Source organism: Piliocolobus tephrosceles, chromosome 5 (genome assembly GCF_002776525.5).
Source record: "Piliocolobus tephrosceles isolate RC106 chromosome 5, ASM277652v3, whole genome shotgun sequence".
Classification (NCBI taxonomy): Eukaryota; Metazoa; Chordata; class Mammalia; order Primates; family Cercopithecidae; genus Piliocolobus; species Piliocolobus tephrosceles.
In genome coordinates, this window is record NC_045438.1 from 10,587,076 (window position 1) to 10,605,742 (window position 18,667).

Genomic DNA, 18,667 nt, shown 5'->3' on the forward strand with positions numbered 1-18,667 from the left:
GATCGCTTGAGGCTAGAAGTTCAAGATCAGCCTGGGCAACATCTCTACAACAAAAAAATAAAAAATAATCATCCAGGCATGGTGGTGCATACCTATAGTCCTGGCTACTTGGGAGACTGAAGTGTGAGGAGTATTGCTTGAGCCCAGGAGTTCGAGGCTGCAGTGAGCCATGATCATGCCACTGCACTCCAGTCTGGGTGACAGAGCAAGACCTTGTCCCTTAAAAAAAAAATTTATTTCAAAGAATCTAAAAGAAAAAAGGGAAGACTACGGAGTTCATGTACAGCTCAAAGAAGTGGAATAGGGAAGTTTAAACAAAAAGGAAAAAAACACACACACACAAGAATAGACACCGTTGGCACCCCTGCAGAGTCAGAGTTTGAAAGTGCGAGTTGGAAACTTGACCTCTGAGTTTGCTGGAGGAAGCCAGCAAAATGATTTAGAAAGGATAATATAATCATAATGGCAGGAAGTGAGTACAGTCCTCTTGGCTAGAGAATCTCAGTTACAGTGTTTGGGGCAGACCAACTGGAAATGATGCTACGTCAGGGACCATGTTTGAAAGCCTAAAATCTAAGTTGACAGGAGGTGTTCCATGGAGGCTCTGGGAAAGAGGGACTCGAAGGCAGACCCCCACACAGTGGACTTACTAGTCTCGCTGTGTCACCCACGCTGGAGTGCAGTGGCATGATCTCAGCTTACTGCAGCCTCAACCTCCTGGGGTCAAGCAATCCTTCCACCTCAGCCTCCTGAACAGCTGGGACCACAGGTACAGGCCACCATGCCCAGCTAATTTTTGTACTTTTTGTACAGACAGGGATTTAACATGTTGCCAAGGCTGGTCTCGAACTCCTGAGCTCCAGCAATCTGCCTGCGTCAGCTTCCCAAAGTCCTGGAGGTGTTTTATGGATTGAGTACTGTTCAGTTGTACCCTATGAAAGTGACCCACCACGATGGCCTGTTTTCCCGAGCGATTCTAGAGAGGCAGCAGGAGGGGCTGGTTGCTCCCATGGGGCTCGAAGGGCGGAAGGGCAGAGGAGGAGAGGATTGGAACAAAATTGGACAGTGGCCTCTGTGCTTGCTGGCTCCCCAGCCCCGAGCCTCCTCTCTGTGGGAACCACGGGACACTCATACTGCTGGAATGTGGCTCTTCCCACAGTCAGACACCACTGGCCAGCCAGGACCTTCCCTCCTGTTGAACAATGCTCTCCCTTGCAGCTCCCACTAGGAAACCTGGAAGGCTAAACTGTCTATGACGTTGTTTCCCTAAAATGTGCCCAGATACCATGTTTTATAAAGTTTCTGTCTCTTCTTTCTGTTAAGAAAGGAGAAAAAGGATCTCAGCTATTCGGGAGGCTGAGGCAGGAGAATTGCTTGAACCAGGGAGGTGGAGGTTGCAGTGAGCTGAGATCGTGCCATTGTACTCCAGCCTGGGCAACAGAGCGAGACTCTGTTTCAAAAACAAAAGAAAGGAGGAAGAGGAAAAGCATTCCCAGTACTCTTGTCCACCTCCTCAGTTGGAAGCGCAATAAAAAGGTTCTTCTGGCTGGGCGCGGTGGCTCACACCTATAATCCCAGCACTTTGGGAGGCCGAGGCAGGCAGATCACTTGAGGCCAAGAATTCAAGACCAGCCTGGCCAACATAGCAAAACCCCGTCTCTACTAAAAATACAAAAAAATTAGCCAGGTGTAGTAGCATGCACCTGTAGTCCCAGCTACTTGGGAGGCTGAGGCAGGAGAATTGCTTGAACCTGGGAAGTGGAGGCTGCAGTGAGCCGAGATCGTGCCACTGCCCTCCACCCCGGATGACAGAGCCACGCTTTGCCTCAAAAAAAAAAAATTAAATAAATAAAAAATGAAAAGATTCTTCTCTCTAGTGTTCCCATGTCTCTCAAGACACTCTCCCAACTTCCCTGGTGCCCAAACTCGTGTTTATTCCCTTCCTATTCACTACCCTTCACCTCTCAGGTGTTAGGTAAAGCCAATGTCTTGGGGAAAAGTGACTAAAAAGAGGAAATGACCGTTTTCTCTCTAACAAAAATATGAAACCATCTAAGAGGAAAAAAATGAAATAGACCCATCTTTTTGGTAGTGTGCAGAGTAAAAGCCATTTAAAAAAATTTTTAAAAAACAAAACATGATTTTCAAAATTCATATAGCTGAGAACACTATATTTTAAATACAGGTTGAGTATCCCTAATCCAAAAATGCAAAATCCAGAATGCACCAAAATTCGGAGCCTTTTGAGCACTGACAACACTCAAAGGAAATGCTCCGCTTACTGGTTGAGCAGCCCTATGATGCACATATTTCAAAATCCCAAAAAATCTGAAATTTAAAACACTCCTGATCATAAGCGTTACAGAGAAGGGACACTCACCCTGAATTAACACAATCCATTCAATTTAGCTATTGTTTATAAAATAAAAACTAGCCTAAGCCTTGCTGAGTGGGCGTATCTTGATTGCAGTTATTGTTGCAGAGGTACATTGTGAAGATGCCACGTCTGCAGGTCAGCCCGTGCAGGTCCTGGTTTATGGATGGTTGGAAAAGAGCGAGTCCCATTCCAGTTGTCATTGTCAGCCAAGTGCATTGTCGAAATATCCCCCTTTCCTGGCAAAGCTGTCATTGGTATATTTCCACTTGGCCCAGTGCATGGAATTGTTTTCATACGCTTCCCATGCTTTGAGAGGTCTGCGCGGAAGAAAACATGAGGAGAGGAGTGGGGAAGAGCGGAGGGGTTCAGACAGGAAAAGGGGGAGAGCGAGAAGGAGCCTGATCCTGTGGGTCTGCCAGGGCCCTGCATGGTCCAGCTTATACCCTGTCTCCTGGCCTCCAAATGCCCAGGAAGCAGACTGCCTCGGAAGACGCTACATGTTGAGGTTCACATCACCAAGTCTGCTGTGTCCAAGGCTTGGACCGAGCACTGGAAAAATGACCCAGTGGCCAATTAAACTTTCCACTGGCAGACATTGGATGAAAACTTTTTCTTAAGTGAAATCTTTGCGTTTGAGTAGTTTTTTAATGAAATGAAGCATGTACTGACGTGCGCTCTGTGGAGAATAGGAGAATGATTAAATTCTGTGCTGCCATTTTGGATGGTGGCACTCAGAGCCAGCGTCAAGCATTAGGAGGCATTTCGGGGGCTGTAACCACCCCCAGAAGGATCTATCAGTCCCTTCTGCCTGTTTCCCCTCCGGTTCCTGTGGGCTCCTGGAAGGGACAGAGACAGGAGATTTCTGCAGGTCCAGGCTCTGTCGTTGCTGAAATATGAAACCAAGGACTGTACTGAAAGATGCCGCAAGGCAAATGCTTTGGAGAATGCCAATTCTGCTACGTGATTACACACTCTTCCTTCCTAATCTTTCTGGGCAATATGTATGAAGAAATAAAGACAGTCAATAGTGTCGTAACCATTTCAGGTTTTGTGGCCAAATGAGGTCAGTTCAGATCAGTTCTACAGTCAAGTGAGTTACAAAAACTTGATGGTGTTCAGAGCTTGTTGGATTGTGGAATTGTGGAGAAGGAAATGCTGGCCTCTGTCCACATTTGTCCAGAGCCTGAGGAGAAGCCTGCCTTTCATTCCCCAGCGGCTCCAGTTCCTCCCTTGCTTCCAGCTCCCCGGCTCCCATCCCCCGTTTTCAGCCATTGGAGGAGGATGTAGGCTAATTAGCCACAGTGCTGCCTCTCCTTCTGCCCAGGCCACTGAGGAAGTCACTGGTAAAGGCATGCATGGCACAGAGGCAGGGACCCTGACTCCTTCATTAAACCTCTCTCCCTGAAATAAGGGGTCGCCCTGACACGTGAGTGAGGTTGTTTTACGACACTTGCATTGAAGGCCTACTTCAGTACAGCAGAAATAATAGATGAATTTTTATTATCTCAAGAAATGAGAATGGCGGAGAATCAGAAAGCATCCTGAAAAGGTCAGGAGAGACACGCGACGCACGGGCTGTGGTTGACGGCCAGGAGGAGCCCGGATGCACTCCTCTGCAAGTGACAGCACAACCAAGAGGACTGGCCACAGACCCCAAAGTCTGAGTGTTCCCTGCCCAGGGGGACAGGCTATGCTGTGGCCCAGCACCTCTGGGCTGTGCTGACAGGTTTCTAGCTAGCGGGTCACCACCTCCCCCAGAAGTAAAGGGAGCGAGCTCCATGCGAATGGTGTGTGCTCCTGCTGGCTATAGCCCTGGGAAAGAGGGGAAGAAATCTTGGTTTCTATATAGCTTGACGTCGAGTTCTTGCTCCTGCAAATTAACCGGGTCAGAAATTGGGGAGGATTCCAGATGACAGCCTCACCAGCCAGGAAGCAACCAAAGCATAGCACAGCTTGACAGGGAGCTGGCAGAAGGTGATCTAACAAAAAAGGGAAGCAAAACTAGAGAACAGTGGTCGGCAATAGTTGGGAAGAGCTCAGGACATTGGCCACCCCCTAAGCATGGTAGTTCCTGTAGTGTTAAGGCGGCCAGTGTGCAGGAGGCTGCACTCTCTAAGGAGTTAACAGTCTGTCTTCTGTTAGCGCTATGCAGCCCAGTGTTTCAACAGCTTCCCCAGAGTCAGGAAAACCTCAAATGATGGATGGCCTGGCTGAGGTCATCAGGAGAGATAGGCCCCGGACATGGTCTGTCTCCCCATCAGATTCACCAAACCTCAGGGCAGTGGGGTCACAGGGCCAGACAGTGCCCAGCCACGCTGCCATGATGGCAGATTTCCGACAGTGAGAAACTAAGAGTTTGCCCAGGCATGAGGAAAACGAATTTATGAAGTTCATAAATGGAGTTTATAAATGCTATAAACAAGGGGCAGCATGCTTTCATTCTGTGTGGATTTTTTTGTATGCTTTATTCATATATTTTTGTCAGTTTAATTGAAGTATAATTTACACACAATAAAATTCAACAATTTTAAGAATGCAGTGTATTGAGTTTTGACAAACATAAACAGTCACACCACCCCATACATCCTATAGAACAGGGGTTGGCAGATCTGGCTCCCAACCTGTGTGTGTTTTGTACATTTTTAAAGGGTTGTTAAAAAGAAGAAGACAGGGATCATATGTGACCCACAAAGCCAAAAATATTTGCTGCCTGGCCTTTTACAGGAAAAGTTTGTTGACCCGTTGACCCTGACACAGAACATTCCCATCCCACTTGGAGTTCCTTCTGGCCCCTGTGCAGGAATTCCTCCCCTCCCCAGGCAGCCACTGATCTGCTTTCTATAGATGTAGCTGTGCCTTTTCTAGAATTTCGCATAAATGAAATCATACAGTATGTTGCCTTTTGTGTCGGCTTCCTTCACTTATATTGCTTTTGAGAGTCATTCTGGATTTTTGCATGTCTCGGTTCTGCACTCTTTTATTTCTGCACTCCTTTATTTCTGAGTAGTTCTGCACTCCTTTATTTCTGAGTAGCATGGCAGGGTTTGACTCCTGGGGGGAATGGGGGCACTTCACATGTTTTAGCCACCTGCAGATGCAAAGAAGAAGAAAGGGGATCTGCGTGTGCGGCGGTCAGGGCCTGGAGCCCCGGGGTGCCCACTCTCACTGCCCTTGTCTTTGCAGGCATGAACAACCGGGAGGTGCTGGAGCAGGTGGAGCGAGGCTACAGGATGCCCTGCCCACAGGACTGCCCCATCTCTCTGCATGAGCTCATGATCCATTGCTGGAAAAAGGACCCTGAAGAACGCCCCACTTTTGAGTACTTGCAGAGCTTCCTGGAAGACTACTTTACCGCCACAGAGCCCCAGTACCAACCTGGTGAAAACCTGTAAGGCCCGGGTCTGCGGAGAGAGGCCTTGTCCCAGAGGCTGCCCCACCCCTCCCCATTAGCTTTCAATTCCGTAGCCGGCTGCTCCCCAGCAGCAGAACCGCCCAGGATCAGATTGCATGTGACTCTGAAGCTGACGAACTTCCATGGCCCTCATTAATGACACTTGTCCCCAAATCCGAACCTCCTCTGTGAAGCATTCGAGACAGAACCTTGTTATTTCTCAGACTTTGGAAAATGCATTGTATCGATGTTATGTAAAAGGCCAAACCTCTGTTCAGTGTAAATAGTTACTCCAGTGCCAACAATCCTAGTGCTTTCCTTTTTTAAAAATGCAAATCCTATGTGATTTTAACTCTGTCTTCACCTGATTCAACTAAAAAAAAAAAAAAAGTATTATTTTCCAAAAGTGGCCTCTTTGTCTAAAACAATAAAATTTTTTTTCATGTTTTAACAAAAACCAATCAGGACAGGTGTTTGTTTTTGTTTTCTTTTTTATAAATATGAATATATATAATATATATGTCCCTGTACATATACAATGTGGGTGCTAATGTGGAGACTGTGGCCAGCCTGGGCCACCAAAGCTATGGGACCCAGAGGGAGGACTTTACTGCAAGTCAGCATCAAAGCACTGGTGTCATTCTGAAAACACCAGTGGCCTCATTTTTGGCTTTTGCAAAGCATGAATTTTTTCATTTGGATTGCACTTTCCCGGTTCATGACTGTACCTGCACATGGCTGTTACTTTCACTCCTTTCAGGAACCGCCCCCCAAGCTGAACTGACAAGTTCTGTTAGCAGTGTTTGCTTCAACTTACTGCCTTTTGTTCTCAAAACTTAAAAATAAGCAAGCAAATGGCTACCGAGAGAACTGGAAGATGGATACCACACAAACTTCTTGTATAAAAATAGGAATGCTGAAATGTTTCAGACATTTTTAATTTAATAAACCTGTAACCACATTTAAATGATCTAAAACCCATAGCATTGTAGTCATGGCAACCTGCTAAACTTTCTCATGCAACTAAAATTTCTGGGGGAAATGAGGGTTGGGGTTGCACATTTCCCGTTGTAAAATAAGTGTTTTAAATGTCCTGTACTGCTAATGAATGACTTTTCTATATGTCCAGGAGTTCTCCAGTGGAATAACTATGCACTACTTTACATTTCATGGGGATGCACAAAAACAAAAAAGTATTACATTTTTAGTTGCTGTTTGTACCACCTTAAATTACATATGTTTAACACCAACAAATCAAAAATCCTATTTCTATTGAGTTTTTAATACTGACTAGCAACTCAAGTCTTAGTTCCTTTTTTGTTGTGATTCATTTGTGAGTTTACATTTTTAAATTGTTTAACTTTCTTAATTTAGTAATTAAAAAGAAAGCATTTTACATTTGAATTTTTTTTTTTTTTTTTTGTTTATTTGTTTAAATCATGGAAGGTACTCGTAGTTCTGTGGTACATCTGTCCCACACCAGATGGTATGGAGTCACCTGTGAATTTAGCCTTTGTGCGATGATTTGCAAATGACAGAAACATTCAGAACATCTGGAGAGTTCTTTTCCCTCTAGAAAGGGTAGGCTCTCGACCAGCTATTTCAGAGGATCATTAAAGCAAACATAGGCATACCTTACCATTTGAATTTATCAGACATGTTTTCTAACTGGAATTTACTGTGTCCTGCTTGTAGGAGAAATAGACAATCACAAGAAGAATCTTTCTTATCCTGGAGTCAGTATATGTATTTCCAAACGTCCCCCCACTTCTGGAATGAAGGCGCTAACGGAGCAACAACCTAGTGTGGTAGGAAGGTCAGTGGGTGGACGCCAGCTACCTGTCCGCGTCTGGCTCTGTGATCGTTCAGCTTCAGGACCCTGAGCCACCACCTGGCATCTGTCATTTTCAGGGCCTGTCTGTAGAACGGAAGGGGTTAGATGAGATTCACTCCTTAGATCTCTACAGCTCTAAGATCCTGTGATTCTAAGATCACTGATGCCATGCGGGGTCCTAGAAAAAGGATGGTTTTCTTTGTTGAAATAACCTTTACATTTAGGGAGGGCCTCCAACACTTTAAAAAAGAAAAAAAAAGTTTTCTGATTAATCAAAACTTTATGGTATTGTTTTTAGCATTAATAGACTTGCTAAACTGATTTTAAAATTTATTTATTTATTTTCGAGACGGAGTCTCTGTCGCCCAGGCTGGAGTGCAATGGCGCCATCTCGGCTCACTGCAACCTCTGCCAGCTTCAAGGGATTCTCCTGCCTCAGCCTCTTAAGTAGCTGGGATTACAGGCACGCGCCACCACGCCCGGCTAATTTTTGTATTTTTAGTAGAGACGGGTTTCACCACGTTGATCAGGCTGGTCTTGAACTCCTGACCTCGTGATCCACCTGCCTTGGCCTCCTAAAGTGCTGGAATTACAGGCATGAGCCACAGCGCCCAGCAGATAAAATTTTAAAGATCTTATTACTTATATTATTATCACATTATTAGGTAGTTGATTAACATATTCTAGATATTTTTAAAGATAACTTTGCTTTTAATCCTCACACCCCACTAAGTTGGATAATTTGCAAATATTTCTGGAGGATTTTTGTTTATGTTCTGATTCATTCAAAACAATCTGAAAAAAAAAAACCCGTTTTAAATAGAAATTCTTTTTTTAAAAAAAAAAAAAAAGTCTCTTCAAACCAAAGTATGGCCTTTAATTTATCAGTTGAGTTCATGGTGGAGTCTCTTGTATGAAAGAAAGCTAAGGACTTGGGCCACCTCAAGGGCACTCTTAGGAAACACAGCGTGCTGTAGAGCGAGGTTGCACAGTGAAAATAAGAGAGCATCTAGAAATACAAAGAAGTCAGAGACTTTTGGGTTTTTTCTTGCAAGAGGCAAATGTGCTTTCAAGAGATATTCCTGAGGTACACCATCCCAGAGAGTCCCCACACCTCCCAAGGAGCCTCTCTTCCTTGTAAGTTGTATAGGCTTCGGGTGAGGAAACTGAATTTTCTGACCAGAAAGTTCTCCTGTTAAGAAAGAAAAGTATCACCTTAATGTCAGGGTGATGGTGAGGAATGTTTTGTCTTCAGTGACTTGGCAGTGAGCAAGTATTTGCTTTGTCCCCTTAGGAAAGCTGGCATCTAGCCCTCCTCTGCTGGAAAGGGAGCCTTCCTAATAAACTCCTCCTTTTGACTCTTTTTTTTAAGACAGGGTCTTGCTCTGTCACCCAGGCTGGAGTGCAGTAGTACAAACATGGTTCACTGCAGCCTCAACCTCCCGGCCTCAAGCGATCCTCCCAACCACACTGGCTAATTTTTATTATGATTATTTTTGGTAGAGATAGGGCCTTGCCATGTTGCCCCAAGCTGGTCTTGAACTCCTGGGTTCAAGCAATCCTCCTGCCTTGACCTCCCAAAGTGTTGGGATTACAGACGTGAGCCACAGAGCCAACCTCTTTTTACTTTTTAAAAATCAAACAACAGGCCAGATGCGGTGGCTCACGCCTATAATCCCAGGACTTCGGGAGGCCAAGGCGGGCGGATCACGAGGTCAAGAGATCGAGACCATCCTGGCCAACCTGATGAAACCCCACCTCTACTAAAAATACAAAAATTATCTGGGCGTAGTGGCAGGCGCCTGTAGTCCCAGCTACTCAGGAGGCTGAGGCAGGAGAATCACTTGAATCCAGGAGGCAGAAGTGGCAGTGAGTGGAGATCGCGCCACTGCACTCCAGCCTGGCGACAGTGAGACTCGTTATCTCAAAAAAAATCAATCAATCAATCAAATAACAAATCAACTGGAGAAGACCATTTGCAAAGTTCAGACATTGTAACTGCAACAAAAGGATTTCTGTTCACTCCATTCTCTGCAGCTCCTGATCTCTGATGATCAGTTCACGGGCTGGGAGGATCAGAGAGCCTAGGAGACAGGGGGTCCCATGCTTTAGAACATCAGGGTAGATAGAGACAAATAATGCATTTGACTTTGCCATAGTCGTGACACAGAAAGGTGTATGGGGAACCAGGCATTTCCATGAGAAAAGTTAAGGGTATATATAATCCCTCAAACACAGCCACACTGTTGAAGATGTCCTTACCAGCACCAGAGGTGTTTACCTGCTTTGAGAAAGATAGGAATCCTCCTGTGGCTAAGCGTTGGCACCAGAGGATTTTATAGTAGCATTAGTGTGGCAAAATGTGATCTGCAATTTCCCAGGGGGTCTTAAGGATGTATACTAGATTAATTGGAATGGTTCTTTTATGAATCTTGAAAGAGTATGGTTTTCAGCAACAGGCAGAAGAGAATTGTACTCAAGCCCACAGCAAAAGGGAAGTCATCTATTTATTAGTCACGACTCAGGACAAAGAACGTCACGTGCTAGGCATTGCCTAACAAGTTGTATTGGAATAAAATGACCTTTGGTCAGTGTGTTCCTGAAAGGTATTTTAATAGGTTTACATTACTTTTGTTGACCTTCTTACCACTATATATTATACGATACTGTTGGAATTCAATTATGCTGTCAAAAGCATTTATTAGAAGGGAGGGAGGAGACTGGCTTTGGTTTGGGGGCAGGGGAAAGAAGCTTAAACACATTCTCATTCTACAAATGATACGGGGGTATAGATTACTAAAGCAATTGCTAATTACATATATTGTTTTATTCTGAAAAACAGTTTATAACAACAGAAAAGAAAATAGTGAAAAATAGTACCTTTACTGTGTTTGAAATATCAAATAGACCTTCATAATTTATATACACCTATATTCCCAGAAACTTTTCATACATAATAAACTCCTAAATCATACCTCATTCTTTCCCAACACGCAAAATATTCAGAATCCTATGGAGGGACAAATATACCTTTATTTTAAAAGTTAATTCTGAGCACTGAAAATAAATGGTTTTCCAGTGTTGCAGGGACATTCTAACAAAATGTGACCAGTGACAAACAACGGCTTCCTCAACAGCCAGAACGCTGTGCTTCTCTCCATACGGCTTACTACTCTCCAGTAACCTGCCTAATGCCACCCATGTGTTTAATACTACTCTCCTGTCATGTGTTTGCCCTGCCAGATTGTGAGCCCGAGAGCAGAAACTTCCTGATTGGCTCACCATGATTCTCCCTGCACCTAAAACAGTGATGAGCTTCTGGCAGATGCTGGCTGGACTGATGGATGGACTGTTAGGCGGATGAGGCCCACTGTCCAGTGGGGTGAATGGTTTACCTTCGAATGACACATTTACCTAAGAACCTGCTAAGCACATGGGACTGACAGCATGCTGCCCACAGGGCTAGTCCTGAGCATCATGGATGTGTGGCCACCAGTGTTCCAGATATGACTGAAGGCCCGATCTATAGCCTGATACTTCCCAACCCTTTCCCCAGAACTGTCACAATGCCAGTGAGGATAAACTTGTACCTCTGTAACCTGAGAGACAGCATGAAATAAATGGCACCAAGTGATACATACTCTTATTTTGGTTCCATTTGGTTTTGAGATGGGATCTCACTATGTTGCCCAGGCTGGATTCAAATTCCTGGCCTCAAGCAATCCTCCCACTTCAGTCTCCCAAGTAGCTGGGACTACAGGCATGTGCCACCACGCCTGGCCACAGTCTTTGTTTTTTGAGGGTGCAGGGGGCTGACAGGGTCTCACTCTGTTATCCAGGCTAGAGTGCAATGACGTGATCATGGCTCACTGCAGCCTTGACATTTTGGGCTCAAGCCGTCCTCCCACCCCAGTAGCTAGGACTACAAGTGCGTGCCACCACACTCGGCTAATTTTTTCTCTTTTTTCTTTTCTTTTTTTTTTTTTTTTTTTTTGTAGAGACAAGGTCTTACTCTGTTGCCCAGGCTGTAGCCTTGGGTAAAGTGCCTTCAAAGGCTCGTTTTAGCTTTGTAATTGTATGAAAAGTTGATATTCTACTCCCTCAGATATCCGTCTTTGTCTTCAGATAAAAAATATTTTCCCGAGTCATCAAGTTGTGCCATGTTCCCCAGCCTGTAGCTTGCAGTGTCCCTGACGCACCCTTGCATAAGGCAGGGAGCCCGTGTGCGCTGTGTGAGAAGCACGGAGTGAAGATGTCCGTATTGTACGTGGAGAAGGTAACATTAGCCCCCTTTAATGTGGATTCTCTCATCTGATTTCCTTTTTTCACCCAGCGAAGTGCCCAGTGACTGAGAATGAGACAGAAGATGAGGGCGTTTGATGATGAGAAGGAAGAGGAAAGCCATCAGAGCCACCTGGAAGTAGAGGTCTGGTCAGGTCGGCCTGCTTAACCAAGATGGCCGCCAGTGGGAGTAGGAAGGATGAAGACAGTGCACACATTTGGAGGAAGAAACCAAAGCTGGCATGAGAGGAGTCCTCTCCAGGGCTGGTCAAGGCAACGGGATGCAGGTGGATATGACTGTAGATGGGTGTAAAGACCTACCATTCACTCCTCCAGACTTCCGTTGTATACTTATTATGGGCTAGTCCCTGTGCCTAGCCCCAGAAATTCAAAGAGAGACAATATCCACAGTCTAGTAAGGATGAAGACCCATACAAATAGTTGCAATAAGCTGCTTCTCTTAGATTGAAGCACAGTTGTTAGCAAAGTAGTAACATCTAGCTCAGAATGGGGGCATGCAGGGGAGGCTTCCTGGAAGAGGTGCTGCCTGACTCTCTTAAAGACAAATGGAAGTAGATTACATAGTGCTTATGTAGGAGCCTACTGCTCCTTGCCTTTGGATTTGTCTCCTTCTGATTTCTAGCCCCTGTTAGGGGTTACCTCATGCTTTCAATACAGAAGACATAAACAAATGGGTCTCAATGAAGAAAAACCAAAAGTACACACACAAGAATCTCAGTCGCTCTCTGTCTCTGTGTCTCTCCTCTCTCTCCTCTCCCCCGACCCCATTAACAGTGTATATAGGTACACCATTTATTCTGATTAGTGGCCACTAAATAGAGGAGGTGGTAGATAATAGCATTCAGGGACGGAGGAGGGTTTTAGCAGGTTGTTGGCTCCAGTGTCTCGATTAGGATATGGTCTGAAATATATTCATATTCATATTCTCATAAGTATGAGAATAAAAGAATTGCTAGGAAGAAGCTTGGAATAACAATAACTCCTCACTACCTCTCAATAACAGCTAGTGGGAGGTTTTCTCGTATTTACAAATGCATTGTCATTTTTCCACTTACTAGCCAGGCTGTTTCTCTTAAATCATCATGCAATATGTACATTCATGATGGAAGGTATATATACTAGCAGTCGCCTGGTGTTCTGGTTGTTTTGTTCTGGATAGTTTTCCTTTAGTTAATTATCAAATGCTTACTATGTAATAATCAATGAGTAGCTAATTGGAAGCGAGAGAGAATGAAATGAGTATTATTCAGATAGTGTTTTTAATGAAAAGCATAGACATAGTCCTGTGGGGAAATATCACTAAATAGCAAGAGATTTCATCTTTTTTTTTTTTTTTTTCCTTTGGTGTGTGTTTACAAAGGATTCATTTAAGCCACTCATAAACTAAATCCAGGTATGTGAATCCTTTCATTTTTTTTAGACTCCTCCCAAGGGGTAAACATTGGAAGACACCAGGAGGGAAGCCAAGCCTCTAGAGATTGCTCAGGAACGCAAACCACCCCAATGGAGCCGGAAGGTCTGTCAATTCCCAGAGAGGGAGGAAATGGTAAGCAAATGGCAGCAGTTGCCTAGAGAATTAGGGAATGAATAACAATGCTTTCTGGTAAATTAACCATATTACATTGTGCAGAGGAAAGTGATAGGAAAACCCTGTTAAAAACTGAATAATAATTTGCCCACCTCATTTATGCAAAATGCAGAATTCTCCTACTTCAGTGGACTTTAGTTTGATTTAAAAGATGAGCGGCTCTAGGACTATTCACCAAAGCATAATTTGTAAGATAATTAGGAAGGGGAAGAGAACTCAGACAGTAATCAGCACAATCTTTCCTAAGCCACTTCACCTTCCTCCTCTCACCTGCAAATTTGGGAAAATATTTGTTTACCCTTTCCTGAAGTTCTCTAAATGAAAGTGCAAAGCATTAATCATTGTCATGGCTACCACTAAACCATGACCCCACGGTGAGAGGGGGGAAAGCAATGCTTCATTCTATTCAGTATTTTTCTGCTCTAATTCAAATAAGTACTTGTTTTGAATAGTGGGGGGAAAAAATGGAAATGTAGCAAAGCTATAGTTAAAACAGCAAGCCGAGAACAAAAGCAACATGCATGCAGGCAAAGGAGACCTTGGAAGACACACAGATAAAACAAAAAGCTGTGCTTGGCTGGGATTCTGTTTCAGAATCAAATGCAAAATGGAGAATATTGTTCCAATTGTAAAGGTTTTGCAATCTACAATCAGTGGGAATGAAAAGATATCATGTAATCCACCTTGACAGTCAGAAGCTGCTCTGCGGCTGTGAATTGTGATATTTGTTCACGACTAATGTAGATTTTCAGACCCAGAATGGTTGAAGGTGGGCAGGAATTTGTAGGCGTACCAGATACCCTTCACTTCAACAGGGCACAGCCATGTCAGCTGAGGTTCATATCTGTTCCTCTCGTCCTTTTCCCTACTCCTCTCCCCTTGCTCCCCGATCTCATTAGAATCATGACATTTTTACTTATATATTCATTAATTCTCTTCATCCCCATCTCTCCACAAAAGATCATTATCTACTTACTAAACTCAGCCCTTACACAGTGTCTCATGCCTGTAATCTCAGCTATTTGGAAGGCTGAGGCGGGAGGATGGCTTGAGGTCAGGAGTTCGAGAACAGCCTGGGCGACATAGCCAGATGTCTCTAAAAAAAATTAAAATAAAAAATGTAGTGGGGCATGGTGGCACACAACTATAGTTCCAGCTACTCAGGAGACTGAGGTGAGAGGGGATCACTTGAGCCCTGGAGGTCAAGGCTGCAGCAGTGAGCTGCGATTATGCCACTGCACTCCAGCCTGGGCAAGAAAGCAAGACCCTGTCTCTGAAAAAAAAAAAAAAAATTTTTTTTTAATAAATTCAGCCCTTAGAGTTCTACCTTTCAGGGCAAACCTGTTTCCTTTGTTGGACTGATTCCTGTCTCTTCTACAAACTTGCTGGTCCCACAACACTGAACTTTGAACCCCACAAATCTCAACACTTCTTATCTGTTGGGTGCCCATTCTGGTTAAGCAAAAGGACCTTCCCTAATCCTAATACTCCTCCCCACTTCTTCCATCTCTATCCCCAACCACTGCTACTGGCTGAAGATTTATTAGATACTAGTTTTGTACCTATGCCTCCTGCCACTTGCTATAAATCGCCCTTATGCAAATCGAAAAGGCTACCCTGCCTCAAGACATTTTGCTGCCATCTGCCAGGAAATTGTTGTAATAAATATGCAAAAGGATAATGACTAGAATGTGAATGTTGCCCCCTAGAATTGTGCAGTACGCAACTGGCACAACTAAATGTGACAACCTTGTTGTTTGAAATCACCTGCACTCTCCTGGAACCCTGTGTAAAAATCACAACCACCACAGGTCAGTCTTGCCTTTTCATGACAGTTTGCCATTTCAAATCCAATCTTCCGCCACGGTCAGAAATTGCTGAGGGGCAGTTTCCGGGAGAGACAGAGTCCGCATGCAGCAGTCAGTCCCTATAAGATTATAGGGCTCTTCCAGCATTCCGCCCAGGCTTGGACCTCCTACCTGGCAGATACAACCCACACCACACTTGGTTGATTTTCAGGAAGCATCCAAGTTAGAAAGCTGGTAAGGCTGAATGTTGGGGTGCAGGGGGAGGCGGACCCAGCTTACATTCAGGTCAGCCATTACCCCTCTCTGGCTTTGGCGGCTTCATTTCTTATTGATTGCCCCATCTGTTCCCCTCCCTCCTTCCCATTCAGCACAACCTGCACGTACTGGTGATCTCTCACTACATAACAAACCACTCCAAAACTTAGTAGCAGAAATAGAAACAGTCATTTATTTTGATCACGAATCTGCAATCTGAGCAGGACTCATTGAGGCCAGCCCACCCCTGTTCTATGCGGCCTCAGCTAGGGCAGCTGGGGTGTGGCTGGAGGAGCTGCCGTCACGATGGCTCTCGCATTTCACAATGGCTCTGCATCAACACGCTGCTACGCTGATGCCCGCTGTTGACCTCAGGAGCTCAGTTGGGGCTACTGATAGGGGCTTTGGTTCCTCTCCCCTCGGGCTCCCACGTGTGCGTGGACTTGCTCACACGGGGGTGCCTATGTTGAGCTACCCCAGCTGACTCATCATTACGTAGAGACAAGCTGGACCCACCCAGCTCTGCACAAATTTCAAATTTCTGAACAAAACAAATGACTGTGGCTTTAAGCCATTAAGGCTTGGGATAGTTTACTTTGTAGAATCAATCACTAGAATGTATGCTCCATGCTAAATGTTGCGTGAATCCATTCCCACATCTTTCTAGGGTGCCTCCTGGTGCTGCAGAGTCTGGGAAGCTAAAAACTACACTGCCCAGAGTCTCTTCATTAGGATCATGATTGTGAGTTAAGCTACACCAATTAGACATACTTGGAAGTATGTTTTGCCCAAAGCTTGGAAGGCAGAGGCCAATGTCTCGCAGCTTTTGGCTACTTTCTGCCGCAAAGCAAGATCATGGAGCTACTGATAGCCACTCTCCAGCTTCATGGGCGTCAAAAATCTTGTGGACATGGCAGTGGCTAGGTTCCTCTGCCTAGCAAATGCGGTGGTGGCAGTAATTCATGCTGTTCCTGGCTTTCTGAGCACTTTCTGGCCTTGTCTTGCAGCCATGATGTTCTTGTAGTCAACAGTCCCCATGGCAGCTTCCTGAGTCCTCCTTCCTGACTGTGGCAGAGGTGACAGCTCCCCTGGCAGATTGATTTTACCACATTATGGGAGCCATCCTTGGAGGCCCAGCCTAGAGCCCTCTCTTCCAGCCCTTGCAACAAGTTTGCAATTCTTCGTGTTATATTCTTTTTTGCTTAAAAGCCCTAGCGTGGTTTCTGTTTCCTACACAGAACCCCGTAACAGATATCCACGGGATCCCAAAGTTTTGTCTCTTCTCAGTCTTTCTTTTGTTCTTGCTTGTTTGCTTTCTCTCATTTAATCATTCCTTTAATAAATATTTATGCAATGTCTGCTATGCGCCAGGCACTGCACTAGACCCTGAAGAAAAATCCATGAACTAAACAGACATGGCCTCGCTCTGATAAGATGAGGCAGGGCAAAGACCACGAGGCAGCAAAAGACAACCCTTGGGTCCAGTCGGCCCCCGCTTGTTTTTGTATATGACGTTCCCTTGGAACACAGCACACTCATTACACTCATTCATTTCGATCTTGGCCATCGCTGGTTTTTGTATATAACGCTTCCTTGGAACACAGCACACTCATTCATTTCGATCTTGGCCAGCGCTGGTTTTGCCCGACAATGGTAAAGTTGAGTAGTTGCAACAGAGACTGTGTGACCTACAGTGCCGAAAATACTTACTGGCCCTTTTCAGAAAAAGGTTGCCAGCTCCTGTATTAGATAAATAAAACGCCAAGTCATACTCCTGGAGTTCCCCACAGCCAGTCAATTGCTCTTTCTGTCAATTCTGCAGACACCAGGGGTCCCCAACCCTTGGGCCGTGGACTGGTACCAATCCGTGTCCTGTTAGGAATCAGGCTGCACCGCAGGAGGTGAGCGGCGAGAGCTCCACCTCCTGTCAGATCAGCAGTGACATTAGATTCTCACAGGAGCCCGAACCCCATTGTGAACTGTGTATGCGAGGGATCTAGGTTGCGGGCTCCTTATGAGAAGCTAATGCCTGATGATCTGAGGTGGAATGGTTTCATCCCAAAACCCTCCCTCCACCCCCATGCCCACCCCAGGCCATGGAAAAATTGTCTTCCACGAAACTGGTGCTGGTGCCAAAAAGGTTGGGGACAGCTGGCAACACCATAGCACCATGCACAGTGCTAAGCACATCATGAGAATCCTCTAAGTTAATTCTCACAACAACCTTTGTGATTCGTTATTATCTCTGTTCTACAGACAAAGAGACTGAGATCTAGAGAGATTTGAGCTTAGGTGACTAAGAGGATGATACGGAAGAGGAATAGAAAAGAGGCAGAAGATGACAGGCTCAGTGCGAACTCACACCTCCTGCAGACAGGCACACGGGGCCATCCCGGTAGATTTCCTGCTTGGTGTGGATTTCAAGTCTGGACTACTTCTAAGTTCAAATCACAATTCTACCATTGACTAACTAGCTGTGTGACTTTGGGCAAGTTATTTCACTTTCCCTCCTGGCCTCTTTTATTTTTAATTTATTATGATTATTATGATTATGATTATGATTACGATTATTTTGAGTTGGAGTTTCACTCTTGTTGCCCAGGCTGGAGTGCAAAGGCATGTTCTCAGCTCACTGCAACCTCTGCCTCCCCGGTTCGAGTGATCCTCCTGCCTCAGCCTCCCGAGTAGCTGGGATTACAGGTGCACACCACCACGCCTGGCTAATTTTTTGTGTTTTTAGTAAAGACGGTGTTTCACTATGTTGGCCAGCTTGGTCTCAAACTCCTGACCTCAGGCGATCCACCCACCTCGGCCTCTCAAAGTGCTGGGATTACAGGCTTGAGCCACCACGCCTGGGCTATTTATTAATTTTTTAAAGAGACAGGGTTGCTGTGTCACCCAGGGTGGAATAAAGTGGTACAATCATAGCTCATCACTGTAACCTCTAACTCCTGGGCTCAAGCCGTCCTTCCACCTCAGCCTCTCTGGGGCTAGGACTACAGGCATGCACCATCACACTCAGTGAACTGTGTGTGTGTGTATGTGTGTGTGTCTGTGTGTGTGTCTGTGTGTGTGTGTGTGTGTGTGTGTGTGTGTGTGTGTGTGTGTGTGT

General features: G+C 45.1%; 1 protein-coding gene across 9 annotated transcripts in view; it reads left to right on the forward strand.

Moving 5' to 3' along the window:
* FYN (FYN proto-oncogene, Src family tyrosine kinase) overlaps window positions 1–6,232 on the forward strand; it is a 208,470-nt gene extending 202,238 nt beyond the window's left edge. For all 9 annotated transcript variants that reach the window (XM_023219049.3, XM_023219048.3, XM_023219050.3 and 6 more), the window contains one exon: window positions 5,561–6,232. In XM_023219049.3, coding sequence (XP_023074817.1) covers window positions 5,561–5,769 — 209 coding nt within the window. In that variant the 3' untranslated portion in view covers window positions 5,770–6,232. The remainder of the gene's footprint in view (window positions 1–5,560) is intronic.
* The last annotated feature ends 12,435 nt before the right edge of the window (window positions 6,233–18,667 follow it).